The sequence below is a fragment of the Xenia sp. Carnegie-2017 genome, unplaced genomic scaffold, assembly GCF_021976095.1.
Source record: "Xenia sp. Carnegie-2017 unplaced genomic scaffold, XeniaSp_v1 HiC_scaffold_12, whole genome shotgun sequence".
In the NCBI taxonomy this organism is placed as follows: domain Eukaryota; kingdom Metazoa; phylum Cnidaria; class Anthozoa; order Malacalcyonacea; family Xeniidae; genus Xenia; species Xenia sp. Carnegie-2017.
Window position 1 is genome coordinate 233,966 of NW_025813425.1, and position 21,721 is coordinate 255,686.

The 21,721-nt window shown below is 34.0% G+C and overlaps 1 protein-coding gene and 1 pseudogene across 1 annotated transcript; one reads left to right on the forward strand and one right to left on the reverse strand.

Moving 5' to 3' along the window:
• LOC124446202 overlaps nucleotides 1-21,721 on the forward strand; it is a 96,217-nt pseudogene that overhangs the window by 68,658 nt on the left and 5,838 nt on the right.
• Nucleotides 8,163-11,439, reverse strand: LOC124446697. Its single transcript, XM_046997554.1, has 3 exons — nucleotides 11,309-11,439; nucleotides 11,117-11,201; nucleotides 8,163-8,524 (listed from the first exon to the last, which is right to left on the reverse strand). Exons 1-3 carry the CDS (start codon nucleotides 11,409-11,411, stop codon nucleotides 8,287-8,289), a joined length of 426 nt encoding a protein of 141 aa, XP_046853510.1. The 5' UTR covers nucleotides 11,412-11,439; the 3' UTR covers nucleotides 8,163-8,286.

The window sequence follows — 21,721 nt, forward strand, 5'->3', positions numbered from 1 at the left end:
ATTTGTAGTTTATTATGCATCCTTCATTTTATGAATTTAATTAACATTTCTGCATGAAATTACTTCGTTATTTATTTCAAAATCTTGCTTTAAGAATGGTATATTTGTTGCTCTGCATTTAACAGGAACAGAAATCGAAGTTAAAAAAAGCTTCGACCACCATCTACTTGTTTTGCTTGCCATGATGTTGTAATTTTTTATAAAACGAACCTGTGTTCGAATGATTTCACATGTTTGTATCGAAATATTGCAAGTGAAATATTTCATCAATAACAGGTCCAGTAGTGAGGGGTAGGTGGTATGGAGCAGTTATTTGACCAAAAAAAGTTCCTCGTAGAATGGGATCCTAGTTGTTAAACAGGCATCTTGCCTAACCCTGCGGATAGAGGACTTTGTCAAAATGATCAGAACAAAGTGTGACTCTATGCAGAACCAGTTTATCATCCCGTCTTGAGAAACTACCTATCTGGGCTTTCATAATGACGTCCTTTTAAATAGCTAGTTTTAAATATTCTTTGCCTCCAAGAAAGTTTTTATTCTGCAGGTAATGCAACTATAAAATAGCTTTTAAATTTATTCACTGCAAGAATTACTTTAAAATAAATTAACTAAAAAGCAATAAAATGTTTCGTCGATATTTGGTGATTAAAGGTAATTAAATAGTATAAAGTTTGCTGATTGGTCCGTTTTAACACTGTACCCATTTCCAGTGCCATGAACGTATACATATATTGCAAATGTAGCTAATAAGAAAATACAGAACAAGACAACACACTGAAAACTGGAAACGCAATTTTTCATGGCAATTCCACAGTGAGATATCGAAAACTAGAGCACTCTAAAAAGGTAGCTCACTCATATCATGATGGTAGCTGATATAACTCTCATTCTCACAATATGTGTACTTGGTATTTTTGGAAATATTCTTGTGATCGTTACAATATTAAAACAAAAGATTCTTTTAAAGAAAAACTACTACTTTCTTGTCTGGCATCTCGCGATATGTGACGCTTTTGTGTTGATAAACTTATCTTTTTCTAATATCTTGAGTACCAATTTAAAAATTAACTCATTTCGATAATAAATAAAGTTAAAATGCCTAATTTGTTTGTTAAGATCGGTTTTTGCTGCGTATGTGTAAGGCTTCATTAAGTTTTAGAGAAAATTGAGTATTGGCGATGTCTTTGGTAGTGAAACATGAGCGAGTGTATTTGGAGTAATTAAAAATATAAGTTAGAACGAATGAGAAAGAGCACATGCGTAAAATTGTACTGCTATATTTTAAACCAATTTACTTGAACAACTTAGGAACTAATAAACAGTTTTTCATGGCATTTGGAAAGCGAAATATAGAAAAAATCAAAAAGCCAGAAATTCTTGTAAAAAAGTCATTTTAGTTTCCGTCAGTTTATCTTGTTTCCATGACCTTAAATATTGAGAAGCATTTGATTATTGAGGTTATTGATATTTTATGGAATTTAATGTCATGATATTGCCTAAAACAGTCAAAATTTACTGTTTAATATGGCTTTTCCTCAAATAAAATATGATAAATTTGGATACTTTTGAATGCGTATTGTCTTAGGGAACGTGCCTATTCACATTTGCAGCTGTGATAAGACGTTACGTGGGTTTACTTTTATTTAACTGTAATAATATTTTAAAATTAAATATTATAAAAAGTATTAAGTTTTAATGATGTTTGGTTATGTAATTACACATTATAAACTATTATGAATTCTAATTGGTCAGTATAGCCATTAAAGAAGGCAGAAAAAGTTATATAACACATTTGTTGAGTATTTCACTTACTGAGCAACAAAAAACCCAAATTCTTTTCGGTATTTGCAAAGTGAAATACAGAAATATACAGATCATTCTAAACCATATAGTAAGTCAATCATATTCATCATATATTGTTATGGGAATTTTCTTTGTGTTGAGAATTGCAATATGCATTCTTGGTATTTTTGGAAATACTCTTGTGATCGTTACAATAATAAAACAAAGGATTCTGTTAAAAAAGAACTACTATTTTCTCGTCTTACATCTCGCAATATGTGACGCATTTGTATTTATAAACTTATCTTTTTTTTTTAATATTGACACTTATCACAGGTGTATTTCCACCAATACCAAATGCTGATATTTCTATATGTAACACAAGGACAACTTTCATAATAAAATACTTATCAAATTTGAGCTACTTAATGTATGGGAGAGCTCGATTTTCTTTATTTCACGTTTCAAATGGAATGAAAAAATGACCTTTTTAAATTTTCAGTGTAGTTTAATGCTCGCAGTGTGCTTTTAAGAATGAATAGCAAGATCTCACGGAGAAATGTATACCAACGTATCACTGTATATAAGTCCCTTCTTCCTAGATGCTAGACAAGAATGTAATATGTTTTCTTTCATAAAATCCTTTGTTTTAATATTAAAGGGATCACAGAGTATTTCCAATAATGCGAAATACAAATCTTGTCACAATGGAAAATATAAAAGCATCCAAAACGATATTATTGATATAAATCATTTATACGAAATGTGGCTATTAAATGTAGTTTAGAAAAGATAAATCTTAAATTTTGAAAAGTTGTACTGTAAAGTTGTTTAACCAAACATCAAAGAACTTCACTGCCGTTCAGTAAATCCTTTTCCAGTGACTAAACAAAAATCCAATATAGCGTAGCATTACATCTGTGCTAATAAGCACGTCTTTAATAATAGAGCTCGTAGAAATTATTATGAATTGGCCATTTTATATGAAATCATTATAAAATCTTTTGCTCAATACTTTCATAGGCTGTATTTTATCCCAAAGTCTGCATTTTGTCTTCGATTCCGCGTTTTATAACCAATTCTGCGTTTTATTCTAAGCCAGTAGCAATCTAAGTGACGACCTAAGTGATGACCTAAGTTACGACCAGAGTGACAACTTAAGTTGTAACGTTAGTCGCAAGGTAAGTCACAACTTGAAACGAAAAAAATGGAGGAACGGTCCCTTATGAGCAAACATAAAATACATATATTTTCGAGGTCTAATATTTGAATATTATACTTTATAATCATCAAATACTGGACTTTGATTTGAATACTCAATTTTTGTTTATCGATTTCGACAGAAATATGTTTACTCGTATTTTTGTCAGCAACGGAACGTGATAATACGTTGTCGTGTCAATTAAGCATGACACATTGACTTGATATAATTTAAACCGGAACTGGGAACGCCATAGATTTTACTTGGAAAAACAATTGCGTAAAATAAAGGAGATGTTTTGACAAACTACTCGGTATAAATAATAATTTCATAGTAATCGTTTTGGCATTTTTCTATAACTAATGAAAAGAATATTGTGTATGAAAGTACTGAGCAAATGTATGATACACGTTAAGTGAAACCGTTTTAGTTCAAAAAATCTAATTGATTTAAGAAAATCTTAAATGATTTAATGCATTTCATTCTTGGGAATTAAACTACTTATTAGCATTTAGTACAGCTGCAGCGCGATCCACTGCTGGAATTAAGGATTTTCTCAGCATAATCTTTGATTGTGTCTGATTGGTCCGTTTTCACCTACATTTAGTAGCGACATTTAGTACGTAGCTCAGATACATCAATTTTATCGTCATGGAAGCTTATACATTTTCAATTTTTGCGATATGTTCATTTGGCGTTATTAGAAATAGTCTTGTGATCGCTTCGGTATTAAAACAAAAGATTTTGTTAAAGAAGAACTTTTACTTTCTTGTCTTGCATCTCGCGATATGTGAGTTGCTGGTACTGCTAAAAATATTTCCAATATACATCATAAGAGTCACTACATCGTTCAACTGCGTGCGTATGGATGGCACAATTGTTTGGTTTCAAATAAGTGGAGTATCTATGATGTTGATCATTTCATTTTTACGTTATCGTGCGATAGTTCATCCATTGAAATCTTCTTTCAGTCAACGAAAGATAAAAATCGTTTGTGGCTTAGCGTACATCATTGGTTTTCTTATGGCAGTTGAAGTAGCAACTCAACCGTGCATTTTAGGTCCTGAAGGTCGTTATTACATTTATACGTTGCTTGCTTTTTACTCCTGTTTCTACATAATCCCAGTAATGTTCATGACTGTGGTTTACTCCATAATCGCTCGAGTGTTGATCAAACAAAAAAAAGCACTAAAAGCATTCTCCAATGTCTCACAGTCTTATCTACAATCCAACTCAAGTCTTCAAAGACACACTCAGAATCGTAACACATTTTTCGTTTGCATCAGCACGGTTTTCTGCTTTGCATTGGGTCATATTTATTTCACGACAGCTCGGTTGGACATGTTTTATTCCGCAGAAACTAACTTGGTAAATCTATTAGTTGCTTATTGTTTTAGAGTTCTCGGCTCGCACGCCGTCAATCTATTAATCTATGGAGTATTAGACAAAAAAGTGTTGTGTTTTTAGAAGCGCTGCACAGGAAGACAAATTTAAGCTAATTCAGATCGAAAAACGTTTGCTTTTGAATCACTTACATATGTTTCCTGTTCTATAGATAGTTTTGTTGTTGTAACTATGTGTTATTTTCATCATCCCCCTTAATTATAAAAGGTCAAGTTGAATCTTTTTTGTCCACTAACATTGGGTAGACATCACACAAAATTGGTATCAATAAAGGGAAATTTCATGAACGGTTTTTGTTCTTCAGGCTTATTTAGGTACAATTGGGATAAACTATAAGACTTAGATTTGTGATCACCACCAGAACAGATTTCCCTACAGTTTTTCCATTTTTATTGAAAACTTGGCCTCGTGCTGTAATAAAAAGACAAACAGCTGTTTTTTGAACCCTCAAGATATATTTGACACAAGTGCTCATATATGTAAATATGTAAAATACGTCCTTATTCATCAAGTATATTATCTCTTAGTTTGTAATCTTAAATCTGTAATCTTAAATCACTGAAAATACATTTGCTTGTGATATGTAGATTGCCTACTAATGCTGTTGCACGACCAAGTCCAGAAAAACCCTGGAAGAATTTCTAATTAGAGTTCAGCCCATTTTTTCATGCTATTGTTCCAATGTCCCAATTTGTTTGTTAATATGTCCTAATAGATATTGATAATCATAATATATTCTTGTGATCCAACATGGCGGAATCAAAACTCAGGAATTGTTGGTTTCAATTTCAATCAATCAAAGGGGCAATAGAAAACAATAACGTTTTCCCACGGATATATTCTTTTCTTTTTGACCTCCAACATGGCGGCCAAACAGACTGGCGTATAACTTAAATTAGTTAGTATAACTTAATTAATTAGAAGTTTTTCTTACCGAATTGCAATTCAGTTTCGAGGGTCTGATTACATGAGCAAGGTAGCCGGGATTCAGCGAAGCGTTAAATCATTTTGGCAAATGGAAAAGATTAATTACTTCACAACGAAAAACTTTTTATGAATAGTAATATTTAGTCTTTAATTGTAAGACATCATTTGACTGAAATGCATTCTACATAGGAAGTTTGAAAAAATTTATCTAATTTTACGATCGATATTTACAGAGATTCTCCATTCAAACCCATTATATTGCTAAACACACAAAATCTCACCACATTGTCATCAATCATCATCACACTTTGTAACCTAACACTTTGTGAATATCGTATAATTAGTATTCATATTTTCAAACTTCCTATGTATAACGATATATTTCTTAAGTTAAAGACAAAACGCTACTGTTAATAAAATCTTCTATCTATGGCCTTATTGAAAGTTTAATGTCGGGCGAGAACATTTATATTAAGAAATGTAGAGAAAGCCGACGTCAATTCGACGTCGATTTGCCCACTGAAAAGCAGATTTAAAACAGGTAAACGGTTTTGAAATTGGCCTTGTAGACCAAGAAATGTCGTGTTCTGTTGTTCTAGAACAGGAGATAGAAATCCTACAAAAACAACCAATTACACTTCCAACATTTACAATACACCGACTCACACATTTGAAGCAAGTAGAAAACGTCCTGGCTATTGATTCTTCGCATATAATGAAATTAAGTTCATCTGTGAAAGATTTGTGAGTGGTAAACAATATTTTTGTATTGCAGTTTTCATCAGTCTAATGAAATTCTTTATTAGATTATGTTTCCTCATCTAAGGATGGTAAGTATTGTTCTTCGCTTTTACATAGAGTTTCTTGTACTTAAAACATGTCCCGATATTCAAAGACATTAGCGTTTTCATGATTTTCCGACGTCGATTTTTCTGGACAGTCTTTGTCAGAATATTTTGTTTTTGTATCCATTATGTCGTTTTTTATAAAAATTATTGGTTGAATCAGTTTGAGTAGATGTTGACGACTTGTTCCTGGTAAAAAGACTATCTAGCGACACAGAACTGATAAAAGTTTGGGTAGCCTTAGTTTTCATCATGATCATTGGGATACTACCAAAAATGATCTGAACGCCTAATGAACAGCGTTTTGTTTTTTCACCCATATATGAATCTTGGGGGTGTACTGTTGTGCCAATTTCCCATTTGCAATTAGTCGACATATCTTCTTTGTTGCATTGATTGTTTACGGACACGGTCATACATTCAGCGTAAGAAATTAAACTTTCAACCTCCTGGAAAAAAACCCATAAAATATGTACTAGTTTCCCTCTTTCAAAAAATACCAAAATCAAATTAAATTCTCGTATCTTATTAATTTTTAAGGTAATAAAGAAAACACAAGATTATAAAGTGCTCACTTTTTTTCGTGAAAGAGAACCAGCTGATTTCTTTGTTCTGAAGAGTTATTTTGTTTCTTGTTAAGTGGTTTATTTTCAGTTGGTACAGCATCAGGTTTTAGCATTACCTTTTGTTTACCGACAAAATTAGTTGACTTTAAAAAATCTGGAGAATGTCCGGGAAGAAATGCTTCGAAGGCGAAATGTAGGGATTTTTAAAGCTTGCAGAATTCTATCCAAATACTTCGCCTTTTGCTTTCCTCCTTGTTTTTTGGTTTAGGAAATGAAAAGTGATGTATTCCGTTTTCTTTGTCTTTTTTACTATCGCTTTGCAGCCATACACCGGACAATACATGATTATAAATGTTCAAATTACTAAACTTTCGTCAAAATTTTTTGATTCTGTATGAAAGAATGCGTGTTCTTATCTGGCACAATTGTGAGAGAAATGGAAAGAAAACATAACTTGCCATCTATGATTAGCGATCCCATACAAATTTCTTATGTTGACAAGTGTTATAATTGCTTTAAAAATTAAAACAGATTCAACTTTTACAACTGCTCCCGATTTTTGGGCGATTAAATGACAACAATTGCAAGGAGCTTTCAGCATTCACCTTTAGTTGTAAAACTTTGTCATTGATGGACTTACAATAATTATATGGGAAGTAGACTTTTTTGCAAAACATTTCACTTCTAACAGTTGTCAGTCATATTTAACATTTGTATATCATCATGAGAGTATTTTACATTATCACTCCAAAGGTCTAGATCTAGATATGTGGTATAATGTAGTGATTTTTTTTTTGCTTTATTGTTTCCAGATTTCAGCATCACAAAGAAATGTTTTTATTGTGTATTCAGAAAACGTAATAACAGATTGTTTCGTGGCAGTTCTTCATAAAGACAACCAAAAGCTGTTTATGCTCACCACTGATATATTTTCCTTCACATGCCTTTGTTCGTAACTGGACAATGGTGGTTGTTTCTTTGTTTTTCTGTTCTAGTTTGTTATGAACAAATGTATAGCAAATTGCGTCCATTATCTGTTGGGAAAACTGGCTTCAGAACAGTCTCAAGTTTCTAAACAGTTTTTGCTAGAATGTTAAACTACTGTTAGCAGCATCGGCAGGGGTTAAGAAAACCGCCATCATCTCCAATTACATTGCTCTGACTGTTTTTTAAGACTGTTTTTTGTCCACATACTCGAAACATGCACCATCGTCCTTGTTAAATTTTGTTTCTTCCCACGAGATCCTTTCGTGCATTATTACAATATTTGTTTCCAATAAATTGGATTTCCTTGTTATAGTTGGTAGTAATCATAATAGTAATTGAGCATGCTTACAATTGCTTCATTTCATATTCAAACTTAAACAAAAAAGCACTTTTTAGTTTCATTATTTTTTTCATTGTTTTACTTGCAAACATATGATCCATCAGTCATTCATCGTTTACATCCATTTAATGATCATTGCAAGCATTTATTATTTTTCCTACATTAAGGCAAGTTACAATTTAGTTGGAAAACCACGTAAAAAATGTTTCTTATTGAAGGCTTCGATCTCTATCACTAGTAGCTGTATCTTCGACTGGAATAACGACGGCGACGACTGTAATAACGACGACGGAGACCGTAATATCGTTGGCCACGACTGAAATAACGACGGCGGCGACCGAAATATCCTTGGCGACGACCGTAATAACGACGGCAGCGACCGTAATAAACACGGCGGCGACCGGAATAACACCTACGACGGTAACGATAAGGTGAACGTTTTTCTAGATCTGGATTAGCTTCCTCGTCGACCCTACAGAAAGCAATGTTTAATGCCCGTCAATTTTGCGTCTTTACTAAGTAGTGCAACGTACTACAAAGTGTTTTTAATGATTGTTGATGTGGATGAAATAGGTAGTAAGACGAAAGTTTTCTATCTAAGTTTTATTTTTATCGAGCAGAACTCTTCAAATGTCACGGGACTTTCGAAATTAATTCATTCATATCTTTTTTTATTCGTAAGCTAGGCCCTGTTTACATGAGACCGGAACGATGTTAAACCAAAATGAAAATCGGAATTTTTGGAATGTCAACACGGAACCTGCACGAAATAATAAAAAATCCTCATCAGTGTAACACTCCTTTAGCAGGATATTTTTACATTTTATTGCTTATTTGCTTTTGTACTTAAAGCGCATGCCTTGTGTCATTTTCAAACCGGTGTGAATGTTAATTTGAGTTTATATTCATGCTGGTTTTATATTTGTACAGCTCTGAATTCAATCGGATTTGTTGTTTAGGCTCAACAAGCGATACGACTTTAGACCGTTCTGAGTTATATTTCTCTCCTTTTCATTGAAAAATAGCACTTACTTCAATATATCAATACTATGACCGACACGAGCCTTTATTACATCGAAAAGTTTTACGGACTTAAGAAAGAGGACATTTAAAAATTTGCCGTGACTTAATGTGTAATGATGTTTTGTATTTTGGAGCTTACAAAAAGTTCATTTCTAATGAACGCTATTAGCTATTAATAAACTGTTTTCGACAGTTTACTTTTATGAAGAGTTCTCTTCCACAAAACTATAAAACAAATAGCAAAATTTTCCTGTTGCTTTTTAAGTTTTGTAACCACGAGATATGTACAAGTGATATTATTGGTCTGATTTTCTGCTTAAACGAATCCATCAATGTCATCGTTCTGCCTAAACTGGTTGTGGCAAATAGCTCTTAAGCAATTTACGTTAAAAACAGTAATCGTGTGGTTTTCGCGTGTGATTCATATCTTAGCCGGTGTGGTTTGTAATACTTACAGTCATAATTATCAAACTTAACATATTATATACGTCAAACTTTGGACAGTGAATAGAATTAAATTTTTGATTTGCACTTAATCTTTTCGGATTTATCATAAATCAAAATTTTGCCAGGCATGCGGTCAATCTTTTCGGATTTATCATTCAAAAATGCTCTTAGTATCAGACCTTTTTCATGGCTAACGTGAAAAGCATCAATACTTGCTCAGCGGCTTAACACCATTAGAGTATCCAGCGTTCGTCCATATAAATTATAGATGCTCAATTTTAAAATTAAATTAGCTCCTTTCTGAAAAACAATGTGTTTTCAACTTCTAAAGCATATAATTCTACCAATAAACTTGTCTCTAAAGGTTTTTGAAATGTCAATATATTCCAAAATGTGCAGTAGTTTTTTTTGACATAATAGTTACGCTGTAGTACTGTTAACTTTTAATATGTGAACGTGTTCGAACGTAAATTACTTGTAACAGGTACAATCGACCTATGCACCCGTTCAAAAACATTATTTTAGGCAAACAATACGAGAAACTTGTATACTTAATACAATGTACAGTGCTTCTATTTGGTCCAATTTAGTACTTATTTGCATTGTTTTGCATTATTTGCATTGCTGTTTGGTACATTCTTGGCGCATTACTCGGCCGGTGAATTAAATGAAAGGGAAAAACGTAATAAATTTTATGTTGTATATTAATTACAAAAAAAGATCAAACTGCACTTACATGACATCAAAATGACAAAAAATGTTAACACATGATACGTGTTTAAATATGTGATAGCAGAAATGTATTGAAATACTTCCTATCACTAACAATAATCGATTTGCATTCAAGCTTATCTTTATTTGTAATAGGGAGATTATTTTTGGAAAAAATATATTATTGGATGAAATCAATCAAAACAACACCGAACGTTCGTCAAGAAATAAAAATATAGTGTCAATGCTAGCTTAGGTTTGTTGATCGATTGGTTGAAAACATCGGCTTCTGATAAAAGTCAAAAAATTATTTTAGAAAGACAAGCTGCTGGCGATATTTTTTATTGTAAAGAATATTTTCCCCTCGAAACGGCACCAATTTTGTCGTTTAAACTGTGAGAAATCTTAAAAGTAGCTAAATTTTCTCATTTTGTATAATTGGAGTACACAAGTACAGTCAAGTAATATTCAACCTAAGTGAGGGCGTTTTGGAAATACTGAAAGGTTCAAGAGACTTCCGATTGAGCAGTATGCACGAAGAGAAAGTTTTCCCATCATATTGGCAAGTTATTTACTGTGCGTTTGTTAATAAATAGCGAGAGCTTAAGAGATGAGCTTAATAGGTTTAACTTCGACAATTGTAGCTTATCCCTGATAGTTTCGTGTGTAGATATTTTTCGTAAGTTTACATTTCCTATCAAGTAAATAAGTTTATTCTTTTTCGCAAGACAATTTTAAGATTCTGTTATGGTGTTTAATTTGAGGAGTTTGCCTTCAAAAATTTACAAACCAAAGCTTTTTGATAGTAAGTCTTATGAAAACATAAGAAGACACTTCACTACCAATTCAAAACATGGTTAATCACTTACAAAATCTTACTCACTCATCTTCCAACAGGTTATCTTCATCAACAGTTTCTTGTAGTTCCTTTTCCATGCTTTTTTCTGGGGACGTTTCTTCGTCAGATTCTAGACGAAACAAAACTTGCTTTCATGAAACGTTTTATGACGGATAATGCATGGAATACCTAGCTTCAAGTCTTCTAAATGAACATGTAGGAAGAACGTTTTCATACCGTTTAAAGTCCCATCTTTGAGCTTTTCTTCGTCGGGAATTATGGCTGCATAAGCAACAGTACAAAGCAAACAAAGAGCAAAAACAAGATAAGTAATCTTCATAGTGAATTGTCTGACCTGTCTTCTTTACTTCTCTACAGTTTGCTGACGAATGAAGATTGAATGTAGACTTGGCCTTTTTATAGAGCACTACACGATGAAGAAATATGTTATCAATTTAAATATTTTTAAGGATGGTTACCTAACTCACCGCCCGGAGCTATTTTGTATGTGCGAATTCAATAAGCATTATATTCGCTTTTGTATCTTTAGTTGTGATATGTCCTACCTAACTTCATGAAAATGAGCCTTAATTAACCATTTGAGAAGGGTAAAGTGGGCCTTAGTGTCATCGTTCCAATTTTTTGCGTATCTCAAATTCAAAAAAACCATGGAGTTTTCTAAACATTTCAATCGACAATTTGATGTAAGTTATTAAAAATATTGAAAAGGCACACAATGGTATTCACCACAAACATGGCGCGCCGGGTTGTAAGATATTAAGCTCTTCAACCAACTCTCCTTTCGACAAAATATTCAATTTCTTGAAGAAGAAAAAGATCTTAAACGATCGACTTGTGGTAATAACGATAAACGGCATGATTTCATCAATAATTTGAAACTGTGTTGGACTGGAGACTTTCAATTGTTAAAACTCTTTCTTTAAATGCATATATTTACTTAAATGGTACATGGAAATATACTAGAGACGAGAGAAAATCTTACAGTAATGGCGATATGAAAATAATGTGGTGGAGAAAAGAAAAAAGCTTAGCTTTTTGCGAAAAAAAAATAGCAGAATTAAGCAGCAGTTTTGCGATGTTTTAATTGTTAAGGTAGCATCTGATAATACTATATCTCATATGGAAGAAGGAAGAAATCTTAGTAAAAGAGATCTTATTAGTACAACAGCCCAAGAAAACACTAATGACGAAAGTGTTTCACTTTCTATTGATAAAACTCACAATCAATGCTCATGTGGTCAATTAAAAACTGACATCAAACTCGATAGAGAAATATTAGCTACAATCTAGGACCGACGCTGCAATGGCGAATCCAGCGTTCGTCAAAATAAATTATAGCTGCCAATTTTAAATTCAAATTACCTTTAGAAAAACGCTATTTGTTTTGACTTTCTAAAGAATATAATACTATTACGTCATTAGCTATAGTTGTAGAAGGAGATCACTGCACATGAATTAACCAGTTGTGCTGTACATGTGAATCGGTGAACATGCGTTGGTTATCGTTTCTTGTGGATTTTAGTTTTTTTCGATTAAAACATCTATCTAACCTTGGAATTTAAGAAGCTAAGTTTCTTTTGTCTAGTTGTATTTACGCTTTGATTTTTTAGTAAAATGATGTGTGACTGCGAGGTCACACTTGACGCCCGACTTATTGAGTTTCCGACTAAAAGCTCTTCTTTAATTAGTGTGTTCTCTACAATTGAAAATACCATGTCAGAAACATTAAATTACTTAGCGTTTTATAAACTTTGCGCAAAAACAAAAATATTTCTACTGTTGATGTGTAAGATAACTCAAATTTTCCATCTTCAGCGAGATTTGCGCACTGTAGTTTTACAAGATTGTATTTTGCGTGTGACAATTTCACTCTCAGTTACTGTGGATGATTTATTAAAATTTAGAGAGACGAAGCCTTTCCCAGATTTTTGCGCCATTACGACTAGGCTCTTTGATGCCGTTACCTTATTAGGGCATATCAACTTAGAACTTTCGTACAAACGTCGAGATTCAATTCGTTCGGTTCTTAGTAGCGGATGAAATCCAATGTGTAACCGCTCAAATAAACCTGTGGAATTTCTGTTGTCTAATGACCGTAATAAAACCATGACTAATGCCAAATTGCAAGGCAAGATGCTAACCTCCGATTTCAAATCACGCCCACGTTTTGCGCCATACCAACCCACGAAGCGAACTAATGTTTTCTCCTGAACGGGAAGGGGTCACTTCTCTTTCCAGTAACAAAAATTTCAACAACCATTACTTCCCAACTATGACAACATACTCGTCAATAGATTTACAGGTAAATAACTTTCCTCGCTATTTTACAACGAAAATAGAGGCTATTGACTTGTTTTCAAGTTTATGTTTTGTCATTCACGTGGAAAAATCTTCCTTTATCTTGCAAAATGAAACTGTGTTTTTGGGATTTGCGTTAGACTCGACAACTATGAAAATGCAGTTAACTTCGGAAAAAATTTCCAAAATCGCTTCTCGAATTTGTGCTCTTTTAAACTCAAAATGCAAATAATTTCGTTCATACTCCAGCTATAGATGTAGTAGCTCACTCAGATGCATCACTTTCTGGTTGGGGTGGTGTATTGTGGAACCAAAGAACTGGTCGATTCTGGACTAACGAGGAAAAGTCGAAGCATATGAACTATCTCTAACTCTAGCTGCCTATTTTGGTTTATAAATTGTTTATTATTTTCATGCTAACAAAGTTGTAAAAGCTATGATTGATAAAGGCACACACACCGGTAGCACTTGGTTATTATGTGAACAAAATAATATGTGGTTAACGGATGCGTTTATACCATAGAGGCACAATGTGATCGCCGATAAAGAATCGCATAGTAAAAATGTTGACCCTGAATTGAGGCTTAATCTGACGTATATGTCCCCAGCTCTGACGCATTTTGCTTTCCTTCCTGACATTGATCTGTTTGCATCTCGCTTAAATCGTCAATTTGGTCGCTACATTTCTTATAGACCAGATCCTTACATGCTATTTTTCCGCTAGATAATAGAAGAAAAGGACAGGGGAATTTAAACTTTTTCTGGACTGGCCAACTCGGTGTTGGTACCCATTGTTGGTACAAATATTAAAGAAACCGCCTCGATGTCTACCACCGAAAACCGACTTACTGATTCTTCCTATTTAACCCAATCTCAAACACCCATTACACAAAGAAACTGAACATTCTCAACTGTCTTGTACCCAGGGTAAACTACAAGTAAAAAGGTTTTCTTCGGAGACAGTAAACATTATTCTAAACACATGGCGTGGTGGCACAAAAACGCAATACCAGTCAACAGCTAAAAAATGGTTCAAATTTTGCCGTACTAATAATCTTCATGACTGTGACTTACTCCATAATCGTTCACACCTTTATTAAACAAAAAAAAGCACTACGAACACTCTCCAATCAGACACATTTTCATCTACAATCTTTAAAGATATACTCGGCATAGTAAGTCATTTATTGTTTGTGTCAACAGAGTTCTCTGCTTCACAGTGGGTCACGCTTGTTTTTTGGTTGTAGACGTGCTCTATATAAACAACACTGTTCCATCAAATTCATCACTAATCTTTATGTTGTTTATGTTCTCCGTCTTTTTGGCTCACACGCGTTAAATCCTCTGATCTATGGAATATTTGATAGAAAAATGTTGTTTTTATGGAAATGCTGCCCAAAAATAAGACCAATCTAAGTTGTTTTCAGTATCAAAAAGTAGAGATTTTTAATATAGGGGCTCCTTTATGTATTTCGAACATTATAAAGTAGCTAGAAAATAATTTAGTTCTAAATTGCTTTGTGAGCGTTTATATGATTCTGAGAAATGCATTTTTGTTGATTTCCAACATTACATACAGGTCGGGACGTTTTCCATGTCTTTATTTACTTTACAAATAAAATAAATAAATGTGTTCGACATGATGATCTCAAAATTAATTTTTGCAGAGTTCTTTCTGTGAACAAAATATTTAAAAGTAATCAGTTTCCTGTCAAATTTGTGGTAGATAAATACATTTATTCGATCTACAACAGCATTTTACAAAACAGTTCAGCATCTTTGTAAACATCGCATATTTTGCTTTATACTGAACAAATAAATATTGAAATGAGATAAAAGAATTTTGACTGCATACACGCAGTGGCGTTTTACAAATGCAGTAGGCTAAGTAGGCTGAAGCCTACAGACCCGCCTTTTCAAGACGCTCGTTGTATTTAGACATATTTTACCTTTCGCCTTTTTGTTCTAAAGTTCGACCATATATGCTGCTGGAAACTTTACGATCTGCTGTTTGAATGCTTATTGCACAAAACTCATAAAGTGCATGGGACTTACTCAGTTTGAACTTTAAATTTGTTCCTTAATGTTTACACCATATGAGTTACAAAAAGAAGACAGGAAATGCAAAAGCAATGGAACGCAAAAAACGCAAACGACATCAAAATACTGAACTTATTTGGAGGAACAAATATTACTTAAAGACCCACAGCTTTTTCGTAGCCTACAGGCCCCGTAATTAGTTATCCGCCACTGATATTATTGGTGTAGGACAAACTACACGTTTCTTTTCATCCAAAATTTCATGTAAAGGAGAAGCAAATTCACTGTGCGTCTGTTCTGCCCATCCAGCAAAGTTTTTTTTGTTTTAACCACTCTTTGTATACATACGTCCATCCGTAAACGAATGCAATGTTATTGAACATCAAATTTTGGCCGTCCACGCTTAGGAAAAGACGCCATTTCATATCACAAGTTTTCAAATTTACTTAAAAACTCTAGTTTACAGTAGTTACGTATTGTCGTTTGTTCTAAGTTGCATTTGTACAATAACAAAAACTCCATTTTCTTGACCTAAAAAATGGCTGCCAGACTTTGATTGACCAACAATATGTTGACACGCATTCTTTTACGTAGTCCGTAGAGATAGCTAACTAGTTTCCAGTCTTCGTAAGTTACTCCTCAAATCAATGACTTATTTCAACAAACTCAAGTTTATTTCTTTTGCAATGTTCGAGCTAATTATTATTTTTCGCCGATCTAAGTATCTTGACCAAATATGCAATGCGCATTGTTTTTGTTGATCTTGCCACGCATCTTTGTCGACCAGTGATATTCTACATTTAAATTCAAACATTCTCAAACTTTCACAACCCCGTAGCTGTCATATTAATCATTATACAATAAATACAATAAAACGCGTACGCTGATTGGTGTAGAAGTGAATTTCCATTTGCCTATGCAAACCTAACTGAGCTAAATCAACTAAATGCATCAAAGAAAATTTACAAATCAATCATAATACGTGTTAGAAGAAAGGTCAAAGCGTTTGTTTCAAATCTGTCCTTTTCGCATTATTGTTATTTTATAAAAGAAATAAACGATGTTTTACGTGTTTGCACTGGCTTATGCAAACCTTTGAGGGGTAGTGAGTACTCTCGAGCTGGAGAAAAGTCTCGACTTTCGATCTCGGTTTTGCACTGATCTGTTATAATTAAAATATGTAGTTACACAATAAGTGAACAAAAACAGTTCTCTCAGATTTCCGTTGGTCATCAATAATACTTGGCACTGACCTCTTTGATGATACTGGATGGGTGTTTTTCTTTAGAGAAGTTCAATATTTCGTTCTTAGCAATATAGCAACAGTATTATCGACAAGGAAGGTGATTTTCATTTGATTTCCTCATCTTTCGTTGCATTGGTTGCATGTGCCTAAATTGGTTTAATTTCTGTTATTTAAAGCAATTTCCTTATTTGTAAATCTTCTAGGGAATGCTTGAAGCGCATCTGGAAAGTTTCTTCGTTCATTCCAACGACTCAAAATATATCAAAACATTTAAGGTAAGCAGGTGACGATTGACTATATGTCTATATCAGACTTTATGTATTTTACTTATCATCTCTGATGTACATTAACTTGATCTGCTTAAGTGCCCTTGACACGATTTTTCTTGTCTTTGAAGAATCAATCTTCCGCATTTGTCTTTGTTTTTAACGCTAATCTTGACATGCTTTCTTGTGGAGTTATTAAAGTTTTGGCGACATGTACACACATTGAAGAATTTATGTTTGGCCGTTTTCTGATTTACTTTTTTTGAATCATGTTTTATTTCGTTGTTGTACTGCAAACCTGCTTATACTGTGTTAAAACTATTGTATTGTTTAGTAAAATGATCACCTACTTAAGGACTGTTTACATGAGCCCTACGGAAAGGGCTAGCCTTCTTTATAGGGCTGTATTCTACCTTTCTTTTACATGCAAATTCTAGCCATACATCAAGAGTTCTGTTTAAACTGCGAATTTCGGCGCAAAATTACAAAATAGCTGAAAACAAACCAATATAGTTGTCGCCTTTTGATTTTTTACGCTTTCTAAGTTTGTTTGCTCCTGTTGATGCATTTTGTTGTCGCCATTGCTGAAAAGCGATGCCTTATCGCAGGCATGAAAATCCTTTGAATTTTCAGCCCTACAGGAAGGTCTAGCCCTGCTGAATGCGTTTACATTGGACATTCTTAGCCCTACATGGCGAGATTTCGGGTAAACAATAGGAAGATCTCGGCTGGCAAGGCTGGCTCTCCTCTCATGTAAACGAAGAGTGATTTTATGTGGAAATTTAATTGCACGCGAGATCTCGCTTGGTAGGGCCAACCTTCCCTGTAGGGCTCATGTAAACGAAAAGTGATTTTTTATGGAAATTTAATTGCAGGCGAGATTTCGCTTGGTAGGGCCAACCTTCCCTGTAGGGCTTATGTAAACATCCCCTTAAAGAAAGTTTTTATTTTTGGTGAAAATAAACGGAAGTTACGAGCTATGCTCATTAGGAAACGATTGAACATACATTCCCTTATTTATCTACCACAAATACTTCAATGAATCCAAAAACTAAGCATGCAGACATTTATGTTAAAAAGAGAGTCCATGACAGTTGTTGTAGACGATAAAAAATTCATGTAATATACACGTGTATCGGTGTTTAACATGAGAATTATCTTGAAGATTCAACCGTATTTTGTATTTTTTTAGCTTGAAATAATGACGAACATCGCTTCGGAAGTAATATAACGTTGCTATTGCGGGAATTTCAGGTAATATTTTTTTGGTGAGATGTTTCAAGAAATTGCTCATTTTGAAATTTTAAATATTCTTCATCGAGATGAAAACTTGTCTTTCATATTGAAGATATTTGTGTATTTTCTGAACGTTACTTTGTATAGTTGCAGTTGTAGTTTGAAGAGCTACAATATTTGTTCCTCAATAACCTCTTGTTTCTGCGTCACCTCCCACAGAGTTCCTTTACCTTAAAAACTTTTCCTCTCTTTAAAAATTGATCCTCTTCATATATAGTTGTTAATCTCTTCGCACACAGTTACCCTTAATTGCACGAACATACATAGCTGCCCTTTATCCTTTAAAATACATAGTTACCTTTAATTGCATGAACATACATAGCTGCACTTTATCCTTTAAAATACATAGTTAGCCTTATGCAACAACTAAAACATGCAACTGCCGACAGAAACAAAACTGCCCACTTAACGGAAACTGCCTACAATCATCTGTCATCTACCAAGCAACTGTTAAACGCTTGGACACTAACACAACTGAGACCTACATCGGACTTACAGAAAACGAATTTAAAACTCGACACAAGAACCACACTGCCTCTTTCCGCCACGAAAAATTAAGAAACTTAACCAAACTCAGTAAACACATATGGACACTTAAAGACAACAACATCGCTCACGATATCTCATGGAACATCATTACTCACAGCAAACCGTACAACAGCGCCAACAAAAGATGCAACCTATGCCTGAAAGAAAAATCCTTCATCACCTACCAACCACAACTATCATCTCTCAACAAACGTAACGAACTTGTCTCCTCTTGTCGCCATAGACTCAAGGCACTTTAATCTAATTTGTAATCGTACACCTAACTTGTATGTAGTTCTACCTTAATTTTTACCCTAACTTCCTCTTGTATATATAGTTAGACACATGCATTTATTATTATCTCCTGAAGAGTGAGAAATCACGAAACAGGCTAGTCGAGATGAAATTGTAGTTTTATGAATTTTCTTCTTAACAATATAATTATGCTCCGCTGTAACGCATCGAGCACTGTAATTACGGAAGATCAAGTAAACAAAACTTCCTAGATACCCTTATCATATATACTTTTATCCTCTTCATACGTAGTTGCCCCATTTTGGCCTTTTTTACATATCATCGTTCTCGTTACCAGAATTACATCAACAATTCGGACAAAGAGTTCGTTGCGTCGACGATACAAGCCATTGGCCGTTGTGCATCGAACATTCCCGAAGTTACAGATACCTGTTTAGCCGGTCTAGTTAGACTGCTATCCAATAGGAATGGTAAGTTACAGATACCTGTTAACCGGTCTAGTTAGACTGCTATCCAATAGGAATGGGAAGTTACAGATACCTGTTTAACCGGTCTAGTTAGACTGCTATCCAATAGGAATGGTAAGTTGCAGATACCTGTTTAACCGGTCGAGTTAGATTGCTATCCAATAGGAAGGATAAGTTATAACAATACCTGTTTAACTGGTCTGGTTAACTGCCATCTATGTAAATACCTTTTTAACCGATCTTGGGAATTGCTGTTAAATATTCTTCAAAGCAGGCCTTGTTCACAAAAACTATAATCACCCTGAAGCAAAATTTGTATTGTAATGCACGCACAGGCCAACGCGAGATCTTTAAAACTTGGATTTTTCGCTTTTTTCATTTTATACCAAGTGTTTTTTACACTATTTTTACGTTTGGCAATGGGCTTGCTGATTTCATAATGAAATTTACGGATGCAAATCTCCAACAATGCATAATAACGTTATTATTATTAAAAGCATTGTTGTTATTAAACATTATTATATGGCAAAATGGAGCGCTTTGATTGGCTCAGAAACATTTTTGCCGGTCCATTATTTTCCTGTAATGGACCACGGTCCAAAAACGCGTAATTTTACAGTCAAGTGTAAAGAAACTTTGTAAAGCAAAACGCAAAATATACGAAACAAAAAAACATTTACGAATGAGATTCGAAGGAAAAATACTTGGAAAACAGTTTAACTATCCAGACGATACAATTTGAAACGATTTATTTTTTATGGACAGAAACTAGAAAAGTGAAAGCCGATGGGTAAAAAACAGCAAAGACGAGAAAGAAAGCAAGCTTCGTTTCAGTTCAAATAATGCCATATAATAATCCTTTTAATAACCTCAGTCTTTTTGTACAAACTTCGCCCTACGGGTTCGGTCTGTACAAAAAGACCTCGGTCCGTTATTTCTCCGTAAAGACCTCGCGCTCGGTCATTAAAGGCCTAGTAATAAAAATGAAACGGAAGTTGATACCGTAATCAAATAAAGGTGCGAAACATGTTATGGTTAATTGAAATTACGAGTCAAAATGTAGTGTTTTTTTTTAAACTCTGCACTATCCTTGGATCCTCATTTAGATTTACAAATGAATGAAAATGTATTTGTCGAAGTTGATGTATACATGTCAGATGTCAATTTCTTTACTTTAGAAACGGTGGTGGCTGAAAGCGTTGTAATGATAAAAAATTATTACAATTAAAGGTAATTTTGTCGTTGTCTTTATCTTGATTGCGATAAACGTACGTATTATGATGGATGGCTGTTATTCATTTCTTTTAGCATAAAGATAAATCTCAAATAATCATACAAATGACGAAAATACTGAATAAAATTACGGTATGTAATCTTTGTAATTATGCATGACTCCCTTTGTTCCAAGCATTACTCCCTATCTTCCAAGCATTACTCCCTATCTTCCAAGCATTACTCCCTATCTTCCAAGCATTACTCCCTATCTTCCAAGCATTATTCCGTATCTTCCAAGCATTACTCCCTATCTTCCAAGCATTACTCCTATCTTCCAAGCATTACTCCCTATCTTCCAAGCATTACTCCCTATCTTCCAAGCATTACTCCCTATCTTCCAAGCATTACTCCCTATCTTCCAAGCATTACTCTATCTTCCAAGCATTACTCCCTATCTTCCAAGCATTACTTCCTATCTTCCAAGCATTATTCCTATCTTCCAAGCATTACTCCTATCTTCCAAGCTTTACTCCCTATCTTCCAAGCATTACTCCCTATCTTCCAAGTTTTACTCTGTATCGTCCAAGCTTTACTCCCTATATTCCAGTCATTACTCCCTATCTTCCAAACATTATTCCGTATCTTCCAAGCATTGCTCCCTATCTTCCAAGCATTATTCCCGATCTTCAAGGCATTATTCCCAATCTTCAAGACATTACTCCCCATGTTCCACGCAGGTTCCCATGGCTCGTGCCAGTATCATTTGGCTCGTCGGTGAATATGCGGAACGTGTTCCAAAGGTTGCCCCGGATGTACTGAGAATAGCCGCGAAGTCATTCACAAAGCAGGTTTGTGAGTTATGGATTTCAACATTTCAGCATAACTTGTCTCGAAATTTCTGCATGTTTTTCGACAAATGTTTTTTAAAAGAGTGTTTTAATGTTTTTTTCCGTTGTTTTCAGGAGGATATTGTGAAATTACAAATCATCAATCTTGGTGCGAAATTAATTCTAATCAA

Bases quoted from the DNA above. Each gene is read 5' to 3' on its own strand.
- LOC124446697 (XM_046997554.1), bottom strand. From the start codon at position 11,411: ATGAAGATTACTTATCTTGTTTTTGCTCTTTGTTTGCTTTGTACTGTT. The intron at 11,202-11,308 runs GTATGAAAACGT...TGTTTCGTCTAG, and splicing joins CAAAGATGGGACTTTAAACG to AATCTGACGAAGAAACGTCC. The intron at 8,525-11,116 runs GTGAGTAAGATT...TGCTTTCTGTAG, and splicing joins GATAACCTGTTGGAAGATGA to GGTCGACGAGGAAGCTAATC.